Here is a 12715-nt window from a genome sequence, read left to right as displayed (position 1 = left end):
TATATCCATACACCTATAGAAAGCTTGTAGTGTTGTTGGTATGTGTGTGTTTGTCCATACAGTTAATTTTAGTTTTTTAAACTTTTTTCTTTTTCAATTACAGTTGACATACAATATTATATTAGTTTTAGGTATACAACATAGTGATTAGACATTTATATAACTTACAAAGTGATCACCCTGATAAGTCTAGTACCCCTCTGATGCCTTACATAGTTATTATTGACTATATTCCCTATGCTGTATGTCCATGTAGTTATTTTATATAAATGGCATCAGTCTATATGTATTATTCTTTACCTTGCTTCTTTTCACTCATTCCTATGGCATAGAGATCTTTCCATGTGGAATTTTTGGGTATGGACATTTTTAGTTTTAACAGATTGCCAAAGAGCTGTCTAAAGGGGCTATACAATTTACACTTCCACCAAAGCATGTGAGATTATCTATTTCAACACATCCTTATCCACACTTCATATTTTTAATCATATATATATATTTTAATCATATATATACACACACACATATATATATACACACATACATTTTTATATTCTATTTCTCTTTTTTCTAGTTATTTGGAACTTTTTGTCTTTCTATCATCTATCATATGACATTATTTCTCTCAGAAGGGCCAATGTGATGTCCTAATATGAAGTGGACCACGATCTGGTCCCAGCTCACATCTGGGTCTTCTCTACACATTTACATCACTCTCCACCTACCCCCACGCTCCCTGTGCCTTGGACAAACCCATGTTGTTCAAATCTGTGCTTTGGCTCAAAATGTCCCTGCAACCTGAATTCTGGAAGTCCTGTTCTCCAGGCTTACCTGGTAAAATCCCTCTCAGCTTTCAAATCTCTGCTCAAAGACACTTCCTCCAGAAAGTCTTCCTTGATTTCTCATATCCCAAAACATCTTTCTTCCCTTGTGCCCCGACTTATGTTCCTTTGCCTCTCTGTTACAGCTCTGCTACAGCCATTCTCCTGACTGCAAATGCTGTCACCCAGAGGAGAGTGCTCTGGAAGCACCCTGTGAGAGAACAGTGGTACTGGGGTAGAAAGACAGGTGGGGCATGCTGGCAGGTAGAACCTCAAACGCCAGATGCCGGCTATGTGCCCCTCGCATAACCAGCAGCCCTGAAGGCCCTGAAATTGTGGAGAATTTTCTCTCCCCTTTAGCAAAGGCAGAAAATGCACAGCCACATTCTGACCTGGATAATACTCACATTAGACAAGACCTTGAGGTGCCCTGGTGGCCCCCTGGGCCCAGGGGGTCCCACAATGCTGGCTCCATCCATCCCTCTGTCACCCTGGATTTAGGAGCGAGAGTGGAAAAACAATTCATTGCACATGGACAACGCTCCCAGAATCAGGCTGGACAGTCCTCCCAACCCACCTCCGTTCTGTGACCTCACCTTGGGTCCCGGGTCTCCTTTTTCTCCTTTGGGACCCTGGCAAAACAAAGAAACAAGTAAGAATCCTCTGTTTTCTTTCTATTCATTTTGCTCACTCTCTATCTATCTTTAGATCTTGTCATCTCTTCATACATTCTTGCATGGATTTTCTCCCAGACAATAAGAGCAAAAGACGAAGAGCAAATTTCCCTTCTGAAGTCAGAAGGAATATTCCACAGAGAACAATGAGATCAGAGGCCCTCTCCCACCCAGCACAGAGTAAGTGTCCTCTTGACCTTGAATCTCAGAGCCCTCTGCACGTGGGGCATAGGAAGGTCTTCTAGTCAATCAAGGAAGCCTATGAGCCTGTCTGCAAGGCTCTGCGCCTCCTGGATTGAGCGCTCAGTTCTGGGTCCCACTTGACAAAGATAATGAGATCCTAGAGACTGGTCCTCTGGAGAGCAAGTATCATAGCAGAAGATGGATAACACCTCTTCTTCAGGGGCTAGGTGCAGCAAGGAGGGGCACCAGTCAGGAGCATGGGGTTTTGAAAAGGGTCAAAGTTTCAGGATTGAATGGAGCAGCAAGGGAGCAATGAAGGAGAGGTGCTAGATGGTAAGGGACTGGACAGAGAAAGAGAAAAAAGTGATTTTCTAGTTTTCCCACATGCTGTTTTTGCAAATTTTCTGTGCTGCTCTTCAAAGAAACATGCTGTGAAGAGCATCTAGTCTCCCCATTGCACGACTGGGAGCTGGTGGCACAGAGAAGGTGAATTATTGCAGGTTGCAGAGCCAGGGTAGCACCCCACAAAATGAAGGTTTCACAAGTCAACCTACATTTGAAGCCATTGGTCCAGAGATTCTGGGTTCGTGCAGTAGCCTGATGCTTCCAGAGCCTTCGGTATCCTAGGGAAGGAAGAAGAATGAAAACTTTAAATCTAATTCCTGAGCGCACCTATCTGCACCAGATGTGGTTTTGGGAATCGGGGCTTGCTGGGAAACGGCACAGCCTCTGCCCTTGAACTGGTGTTCAGTTCGCTGATCTTTCCAGAGCCTTTTAGACACATTGTTCTTTAGCCACAGAAAGGGCGAAAAGTACCTCAAATCCAAGTCCCATTGTGCACCCAGGACCCGGAGGCCCAGGGGGTCCGGGAGGCCCTGGGGGTCCCATGATCCCAGGAGTGCCAACTTGTCCATTTTTCCCTGGGGGTCCTGGTGAGCCTCTGTTGCCGGGGTCACCCTGTAGGGAAGAGAACAGGCTGACTACCCAGCCCTGGATTCACTCACGGAAGGAACGACACCCGAGTCAGAAAATCATTCTTTGAGCTTAATTAGGTTGGTGAATTCTCTGATCTGTACTGCTCCGCGGTACAGGAACAGTTGTCTGGCTAATTGACGTTGCACATGGAGATAAGCTGAGGCACTCATTTGAGCATGTTTGCGTGGAGGGGTGAGGAAGGAGAAAACATGGCAGGTTATCCGCTCCCCTCCATCTCCAGCTGTTCTGCCTTCCCTGAGCAGTTCCTTTGGGATGCAGTTCTTTCTGCTCCATGACATTTATACATTCAACATTCCAGCCCAACAGTTCAATTATAGTAAATCCAGAGAAAGGGGAGGAAGGAAGAAAAAGCTATTTTTTTTTTCTTTTACCTTTTCACCAACTGAGCCATTAGGCCCTCTCGCTCCCTGAAAAACAAACAAACAAAGACAGGTAAATTAATATATATCTAATAAGGTATGTTCGTAATAAAATGTAGAATTATGAATTCTTAAGTAACAGGATATCTACATGGGACTCTTTTTGTCTCGGTTTTGGCTGATATCTCAAAGCCGAGTACGTGACAATAGTGGTCAGTTGCTAGGCGCATCATGCTGAAAGCTGTGAAACCCATTTTTCAACCATTAGCTCATCACCTACCTTAAGAATAAAAAAGAGAAGTTGAAAATCAACCATGGAGAGACTGTAGAGGAAGAATTCCCTTGGAGGGTTATTAGTACCAGGCAGTCCCTTCACCATCCCTCCCGTGATGGATGTAAAGGGATGCTTCTCCTAACCTGAAGCCAAAGGAAGGGGCTTTAAGAACTTGATATGTATTTACTAGACTTTTGGATATGTGGAGTGATGACTGACTTTTTTTTTTTGGAAAAAATCTAAAGACCGAAAGGTGACCGGAATGGCCCCAGAATGGGGGTGTGTGTATTGCACGAAAACAGGGTGCATGTCCACCCTTGCATGTGGGACACAGTATAGGTTCCCTGAGGGTCAGATATGGATCCCATGGAAAGGAGCCATTTGTGAGCTCTGAGCAGAGGGGAGGACCAACAGGGGCTGGTCATCAGAAGTGGTAAGCCACAGGAAATAGTCCTACATCAAGAAACTACAGTTGGGGGCCCCCAGCTGGAGACTCTCTGGAGAAACCTCAAAAACACCCACAAGAGAAGGAGCCAGCAACTGCACGGCCACACAGAAGGCCGTAACACCTGATTATGACATATCTGTCATCTAAGCCTGTGCCCTTCCCCCTGTCCCAATTCCATAGAAATGACAGAGTGGATAGTTCCACAAGAGTCACACTCAAAAATAAGATGGAGAGAAATGTTGAACCTGAATAAGATGGAGAGTGAAGAATGCCAAAGGAAAAACAGATGGGAAGCTGAAGCCGGAGGCTTCAGTCATGGAGAGAAACCAGGGCAGGAAAGTATCGGGCAAAGTGGTGGTGGAAGCCAGGAGCAGGGTGTGGCTTTGACCCGGAGACAGGCTGAATTTCTGGGGCAAGGCCCTGCCCATCTCCCCTCATCTCCTACTCCTACCGTTAGTAAAATAACAATAAGAGTTGTTTACTGGGAGGTTCAGGGAAACCCCATACTCACAAGATCAGCTGTTGAGGTGCCTTCCTGATAGCACAACCTACTCTTCCCATCCCCTTCCCCAAACCTGGATATCCTGGAAGTAGCTACTGCCCAAAAAACACATGCAAAAAACAGACCAAAGAGGGATTCCAATTTCAAAAGCAAACACACAAGCAAGAAACATCGCACACCTGAGGGAAGACAGCACGATGAAAGAGAGACAACGATGTCAGCAGTGAAATGTGTGTGAGGAAATGCAGTTGAGGACACAATCCAATCAGGACTTTAAGTACACAATACATACTCTTGGGGAGAAAAGGGAAGCTATTACAGCCATGAAACAAGGACAGATTATTATGAAATAAGAACAGTGGTTGTGGCAAAGAATCAATTAGAGATCTTAGAAATAAAAATATATAACTGTCAAAAGGAAGAACTCTACGGAAGAGCTGAATAACAGAAGAGACACACCTGAAGAGAGAATTACAGAAAAAAACCAGGCTACAGACACACTATGTGTAAAGAGATGGTATTTGGGCCCACTCCACTGGCTCACAGATTTGGTGGCTACCAATTTGGAATTTCAGCAGATCGGCTTGGGGATGGAAGAGCTCACCTTAATGGAATTTACATGACGAGTTGGAGTGTAAAGTGGGAGCCCCAATTAAAACGGTCAGCAAAGAACCCATACTTCTGAAATGGTGATGGTAGAGCTATACTTCATTCCTCAGTGAGAGAATTGTGTAGGGAGGCCAGTACCATCTTGGAATTTCAACCAGCCCCGCTGCAAGCCTGGCTGTGATGATGAAGTATGGAGAAATCGGTTCTATAACAGAAACACTGTGAAGGAATCAGGAGCAGGAAAAAGTGCTGCATGTTGCAAAATCATGGTTTGGAATTCATTAGAAATTTTGGCTCATTATGGTAACTAGATTTGCTAAGGATATCATTAGACTTCATCATACAGGACCATCAAAAAGCTAACAAATGCATGGATACTTTTCCCGTCGTGGTCTCTGAGACTGCACGACTTACTGAGTGTGGATGCCTACTGGTTTTGCTCATGGTGTTTGTTATACTAATAACTTCACTGTGTTATAATTACAACTGACTCTAGTTTATTTGGTTTTATTGGGGCCTATAATCCAGATTTTGAACTAAATCTATCTGATGGTGAAAGAAGATATAAAAATAGGAAATCAGGCCAGTACTGGAATGTTTAATTGAAGCAAGTTGTTATAAGCTTTAAACCCGTTACCAGATTCCAGTCAAGAGCGGCTCCTGGCTCAGGTTCTGAAGTAATAAGGACTCTCTGTTCTTTATTACACAAGATTTAGAGATTGCTCAAAGCCAAGTTGGGATTACCTGGAGAATGGGAAGATGATGATGATTTATCTGCATTGCTCTTACATCTCATGGAAAAGAAAGAAGCTGGTTTTGCAATGCAAACAATGACATTTTGGTAGCTTGGTGAGATTACTTAAAGCCTGTTAGTTACTAGCTTAACATTCCTCAGCAATTCTAAGCACTGAAAAAAATGTCAAAACACAAACTCTTTTCTACCTGGATGTCCTGACATCTTTTGAGTCCGAAGAAGACAAAGAATGATTTGGATTGTAAAAGAAGGAAAAGAATGATCACTGTAAATCCTAGACATGTGATGAAGAACTGGGTGGCGGAATCTGCAGTGCAAAAAGCAGGAAGGAATTTCCCAGAGTTCCATCTCCAGCAAGTTCTTCAGCATCCTTTCCAGAGGCATGCTGTAGCTGTGAAAACAGGCTCCTCCTCGCCTATTCCATCATGAGCTAAAGATCTCAGAGTTAGCTGCTCATCTTAATTTGAGGAAAATAATTAAGGAATATTTCTATCATGGAAACTCAACGTACAATAACCTATTTGATAAATTCTTAATGACCATCATTTTGGTGACAATCCCACATTTGAAAACTATGATTATATGTAACAATATTTTTTTTTCCAGCCAAATAAACTGGACCTTATTCATTGTGGAAAAACCCCACTTTAGACAACTTCCTACACTGATGTAAGTGCCCTGCAAGTGAGAAGAGAGGCTGATTTCCTTGCAGTATGAAGGAAGATCTCCCTACAAGTATCTATGCAACTGTGGCAGGCACTGCCTGGGCAGGAAATGAGTCCCTTGTGACCGGAGGTATGCGAGCAGAAGAACAGAAAATGTGGAGGGGAGTCAGGATCAAGTGTATCATTGTATCTTCTTTGTGCTTTGTTTTGGGGATTGTTCCTTTTCTTGAGCATGTTTTTATGATTTATCTAGACAAGATTCTTTGGTTTACTTTTTTATTTTTATTTTTTTAAGGCAAATGGCATGTGCAAGTTTCCCCTTGAGCAAGGTTCCTTCTAGAGTCTGCTTCTGCTTTTACTTGACCAGAAAGTATCACACACACACAATGCAATGAATTAGGACTCACAGCAAATTTCAAGGGGAAAAATGTGATTTATCTCCAGCGATTATTCTGGGTAATCCTGACGTTCTGAGCAGCTTCAGACTGTGCCTGCTCGGGTGTCTGTCTGCGGATATGGGTGTATTTTTAAGTGCCAGACGAGTGTGGGAGGGGTTTGTGGGGGCGAGAGGGGGAGAAGCTGGTAAGGAGAACAGGGAAGATGAGGGTAGGTCTGTGATGTTTCCTGTAAAATTTAATTTCTTATGAAATATTTGGTACATGTAAAATGAGTTCTATAAAGCTTGACAACTGTTTATTCTTTTTCTGAGAAATGAGCTTTCCCTGAAAATCCAGTTACTGTTTCGATTAAAATAAACATGATTTGAAAGCTGACAGAAATTGGAAATTCAGTTTAGTGAAAACGGTGGCATCTAGGAAGTTTCTAAGACTTATCCAGGTGGGGTACACAGAAGGCCCCTGCTCCCCACCCCAGTGGGGTGGGCCCCTCCCTCTGAACCGCAGTGAATTCATAAGTGTATCACTGGGAGGCCAATCTTACCTTTATTGCCCCATTTTTCTGGGACATGGCTTATCTCATCAACCAGGCTGGGAACACTGTAGGGGCAAGGTCCCCACCCCTCACAGCACCACTAGGGGCTTACAGACAGGAGACTAGACAGGCTTGCAGAAAAAATGAAGAGAGTGAAGGCATGCGAGACTCTGGGAATGGAAGATTAACATGGCACCCGAAAGAAGTTGCTTTCATTTATCAAAGGCTAACAGAGGAGTGTGCTAGGTTCTAAGGATACACAGACAGTACTGGTACACTGTGTTGGTCAGGGTGGGAGTGGAGAGCAGACAGGTAAGCCGACAGCTTTAGTGTCATTGGTTATGCTGTGTGCCAGCAGAATAAATACTATGCTAATGTGGAGGAAGGAGGCGTGCTTTCTGTTCATAAGGAGTCTGGGAGAGCTTCCCAGAGGATACATCTGAAAAGAGCCTTGGAGAATGAGAAAAGGGAAAGACATATGAGGCAGAGAGAAAACCATGTGCCAAGGCCAGGAGGATGTGGAGGAAGAGCACGCCCAGAGCATTTCAGCGGAGCTGGCAGGCCTGGAGGCCATGCGAGGGCCCAGGGGTAGGAAGAGCTAGTAAAGCAGGTCAGGAAGGGCCTTGAGGGTCTGTGCATAGTTAGGGTTCTGTCCTGCAGGCAGTGGGGCGATGCTGGTATTGTCTCTGAGAAGAGAAAAGCGACTTATGAGAGCCTCCTACAGAAAGTGGACTGGGCAAGTGGGTGGAGGCTGGGGCACCAGTGAGGAGCCCGATGCCACAGTGAGAGTAAGAAAAAACGAATGTCAGAGCAGGTGGACAGAGAGCTGAGAGATGTGGACATCAGATTGGCCAGTCTTGGCAACAGACAGATCGTGGCAAGAAAGGGAGAGAAAGGGGGAGTTAGAGAAGACTCTGTTTTGGGGTCCCAGGTGACTGGATAGAAGGCGGCACCATTCACTGAAGCTGGGGACTTGCAGGAGTGGGCGGAGAAGATGCTGAGTTCAGGTTTGTGCATAAAGACTCCTAGGATGGGGACATCCAGCGGAGAGGACCAGGAGGGGGTTAGAGAGGGCCATTCACAGAAGAGACAAGGTCAGGCTTAGAGGTCAGAGAGGCAATGTGCTCCCCCGTAGTGGAACCCTCCCACCTTCTTTGTACCTTCTCTCCTTTCATCCCAGGAAGGCCAGAGGCTCCATCAAGTCCAGGCTGTCCCTCTGGGCCCTGGGGAACAACCATGACAATCAGCCCACAACATCCTTAATAAGAATCAAATACAAACCCTCCCTAGAAATGGACACCAGGACCGGGAGGACCCAGCAGGTGAGGCTGGTGGGTCTAGGACCTTGTGCCAGGTCCATGGCACAGCTTGGCCTCTGCTGGCTGAGCATCTGTGGATGAGTACCTTTTGCTCTCTGGATTGAGTTTTCTCTTCTGTAAGGGAGTCAGGGGCAAGGTTGGACTAGATGGTCTCCAAGGGGCTCCCACCCCACGCCTCGCATTGATGCCCTGTGATTCTAAGATTCCACATGAGTCTGCTTTTCCTATGCTGACTAAGATAAAGCAGCAAACGATGTGTAGGATGATGTTTTTCTTGGCTGCTGCTTCTCAACAATGACTTGGCTGAAGATTTTTGTTTACAAATGTTAGCTTGCTGCTCGCTCTCCGCCATGAGCTTGGACAGTGCTGGGGTCTCCAGCCTGCACGTTCCTCCCTGGCTAGAGAAAACCCCATGGCCACAGAGAGAAGCAATGACTTCAGTGGCTTACCGGGGGCCCAGGTTCACCCGCAGCTCCATCCTCTCCAGGAGATCCAGGGGGTCCCGGGGAAACATCAGTTCCTGGTTTTCCTGGAATCCCCGGTAAGCCAGGTGGGCCTGGGGGGCCTGGGGGACCCTAAGAAAACAGATAGTCTATTAAGAAACAATGAGGAAGAAGATAAATATATATTGAACATATATGTTCATCCGTTCTCTCTGTTGCTTACAACAACTCTACAAGTAGAGACTAGTGTTCCCACTTAGCAGATGGGGAAACTGAGGCTCAGTGAGATGACGTGACTTGCCGAAGGGGTCACACACACACAGCTAATTAGTAGAAGAGCTGGGATTTGAATGCAGGTCTTTCTGAGCCCATTAGAGCATGTTTTCTCCCTAGATGTAGGTATACAATAAAAATCCAATTTGTTAGAATTCTCAGAGATGCTCTGGTTAATTCAGTTTTCTGATTAATTACAGGTCAGTCAAAAAATGCCTGTTGTGTTAACCCCCATCGTTAAAAAAAGCTTCCTGCAATGTGCTAGTAGTCTCTTTAGCCTCTGGTAGTGAATCCTAAACCCTCCCAACCCTGCCGTGATGAGTGGGCAGAGGGGCAGCCTTCTACATGAGGATTCAGCACAGGGGCTCAGAGGAAGGGCTGGAGATGAGGGTGGGGGCTGGGGACAGAGGTACCAGCGGCAGCTGGAGAAGGGAGGTGTTCCATGGGGGCAACTCAGAGACAGACCAGTGGGGGCTCAGCCTTGGGCAGGAAGTCAGAGAAGCGAGAGGCAGCAGTAGGAGAAGTGGTGTAGAGAGGTGTGGAGGGGGTTGCCTCAGGGCAAGGAGAATTTAAAGAAAGGTCTAGAAGCCACAGTGTGAAATGCTATCTAGAGAAAAGGCCAGCAGGTCTCTGTAACAGGTAAAGGGGTGTTGGGGGGCAGAAGCCAGTTCGCAGAGGTGAAGGTCATGAACTTGAACACACCTGATGGAGAAGGCTGCCAGGGAAAGGAGGCAAGTGGCGAAGTGAAGGTCCTGAATATAAATTTAGGCTCCAACTCATTTAAAATAAACCAAAACTGATGGATGTGGAAAACATATGCAAAAATATATAAATGTAGAAGGAAAAGTATAATGAACTCCCAGAAGCCCACCATCAGCCTCAACAGTCACTGACGGTGGCCAGTCTGGTTTCATCTGGTGTCCGCCCGCGAGCCCGTCCCTCCTGGATTGTCGCGAAGGTCATCCCAGGCACCAGGCCTTTTAATCCTTCACACTCACTCTCAACAGCTCCTCACTGCGCACCAGGTCACCAGAGCCAGAGCCGACGTCCGATCCCCAGTCCAGGCCGGAGCCCTCAGCCTCCGCTCCCACCTGCAGGGAAGAAATTCCCAAAACTTGGTTTCAGCTGCCATTCCCCAAGCACAGCCATGTCACTGGATGTTTTCCCATACTCCACAGCTCTATTAACTCCTGCTGCCACCTTTCCTTCTGGCCCTTCCTCTCACTCTCCTCTACGGCTGCCCTCCTGCCTCCCCACTTCCCAGCTGTGCAGCAGACACGCAGCCCATCCTCAAACACACTACACGCTTCCACATCTTCTCTTCAGCCTTCTTTCCTATCTTGCCAATCTCCACTCATCTTTCAAGGCCCAGGTCCATGGTCACCTGCTTTTGAAGTCCCCCTCCCCACCCCATTCTCAGACAAATTCACTTCTTCTTCTTCTGTGTTCCCAGCAGTTTCTCTTAGGTCTCAATTTGGTGTCAAGACCACCTGACTTGAAGCTCACGTGTGTGTGTCTGTCTGCCCCTCTAGACTAGGACCCCTCCAGGACTGGCCCAATCCTGACACATCTCTGGGTGCCCAGGTCCAGCACAAGAAGGCATACTTGTCGAATGCCATCAATCCCTCCAAAGAACAAAAGAGAATTTCCAAAACATCCTTTTAGTATCTACCTAATATCTAGCCACTGCTGTGTCATCTGTACCCAGCTGATAATAGGCTCTTGATAATTGTTTGCCACACAACTAGTGGGAAGACCTTAGAAATGGGATGACCTCATTTAGACCACTGCAGGATTTGCTGATCAATTTCTGGGTCATGTCTGAAGATGGGTGGTTTTGGACAGTGCAGAAAACAAAAGTAGAAAGTCCAGACACTAAAACTCTTACCCCCTGCTCGACTCCTGGGAGCTGTGTGACCTTGAGCAAACCCTTAACCCTCTCTGGGCCTCATCCACAAAAAAGTCTATATACCGAATTTATTGAGCATGTACAATGTGCTAGGTAAAATTTTCCATGTATTAACTCATTTGATCCTGAGAGGTAGGTATGATGATACTCATTTTATTCACGAGCAGACAGGGAGAGACGAAGAATTTTGTCCCAGTTATGTGGGATGCCCCTTTCACCCACCGCCTTGGGTGACTGAGATTTAAAATGATCGTAAAGACATTCCAGAGTGGATGGATGCTCTCTCGACTGTCCTTATTGTACTTTTAAACCATTTGCTCGGGAATCAGGACATCCATTTCCATTCATCTCAGACTCTCAACACTCGGGGCTTATCTGTCCTCATCAGTTATGTGCCAGGATGAAGTACTGTGTGTTCATGTCTCCCCTTCTCCTTTCTCTCTCACCCCCACAGTACCAATCCCTGCACGTGCACACCTCTCTTCTTAGAGCTGTTTAAAAATCCCATTGTAAAACTCGTCGGGGGATAGTGGAAACACCGACATGTGTTAGGAAACTAACCACCCTCAAAGTTCTATCACTTTGAGGCAACAACTGCTAACATTTAGGGAGGGTATTTCATTCCGGGGTTTTTGCATGTGTCTATTTGTAAAATGGTAAAGACCGCACAAAATGCTCAAGTTTATCACCAGCTTTTTCCACTTAACACTGTATGGTATTTCCCCCTATCATTAAGTATAATGTTGATAGCTACCTATGTTCCATTATTTGGATATACTTTAATTCAATTAATCTCCTAATTGGCTAGTTAAACTGTGTCCAATTTTTTTTCTATTATGGATGAAACAGATTAAAATATTTGTACGCAAAGCCTTTTTACATATCAGATGATCTCCTGGAGGATGGATGACTAGAACAGAAGTTTCTGGGATGTTAGTTATGTATCGACACAAAACTTCCCAATAAAGCCATGGACACCACACACCAGCATAGCTGGTCACACCACCTCCCATCGAGCACCTGCTTCTCAAAGCAGAAAACACAAAGGGTCTAAGGTCAACTGACCCAGTGTCTTCAACAAATCAATGGCGAAAAGAGAAAAGAAGGTGGGACACGGCCATAGATTAAAAGAGACCAAGAGACACACCAATCAAATGCAACGTGTAGACCTTGTTTGGGTTCAGATTTAAACAAATGTTAGTAAAAAGATGTTTCTTAAACTACGGTATTAGATAATAGGAAAGAACCATTGATAATCTGTTACATGGATAATGACATCGTGGCTAAAAAAAAAAAAAGATCCCAGATCAACCTATTTGCAATATTAAAGAATTTACGAGTTAAATGATAATAATGTTTGAGATTTGTTTTAAAATACTCCAGCCCACCCCTCTGCTCTGCTCCCAAAAGGTGGTGGTAGGTGGTGGAACAGATAAAGCATGATCAGTATAATGACTTGACGTCCCAGCCACCCTCTTTCGCAGACAGAAAATGAGGCCCAAAGAAAAAAAAGGATTTGTGTGAGGCTGCACAGGTGCAGCCCAGGATCACAGAAA

General features: G+C 45.5%; 1 protein-coding gene across 1 annotated transcript in view; it reads right to left on the bottom strand.

Moving 5' to 3' along the window:
- The window catches only part of COL15A1 (collagen type XV alpha 1 chain), a 161775-nt gene that overhangs the window by 91774 nt on the left and 57286 nt on the right, over nt 1–12715 (bottom strand). The window contains exons 11-18 of the mRNA XM_023534235.1: nt 10249–10341; nt 8984–9109; nt 8376–8438; nt 3046–3081; nt 2495–2635; nt 2233–2301; nt 1418–1453; nt 1229–1312 (exon numbers count right to left, since the gene is read on the bottom strand). Of these exons, the coding sequence (XP_023390003.1) occupies nt 1229–1312; nt 1418–1453; nt 2233–2301; nt 2495–2635; nt 3046–3081; nt 8376–8438; nt 8984–9109; nt 10249–10341 (648 nt within the window). The remainder of the gene's footprint in view (nt 1–1228; nt 1313–1417; nt 1454–2232; nt 2302–2494; nt 2636–3045; nt 3082–8375; nt 8439–8983; nt 9110–10248; nt 10342–12715) is intronic.

The sequence above is a fragment of the Pteropus vampyrus genome, unplaced genomic scaffold (genome assembly GCF_000151845.1).
Source record: "Pteropus vampyrus isolate Shadow unplaced genomic scaffold, Pvam_2.0 Scaffold123, whole genome shotgun sequence".
In the NCBI taxonomy this organism is placed as follows: domain Eukaryota; kingdom Metazoa; phylum Chordata; class Mammalia; order Chiroptera; family Pteropodidae; genus Pteropus; species Pteropus vampyrus.
The sequence above is the reverse complement of the archived record's forward strand: the minus strand, read 5'-3'. Positions and strand labels throughout refer to the sequence as shown.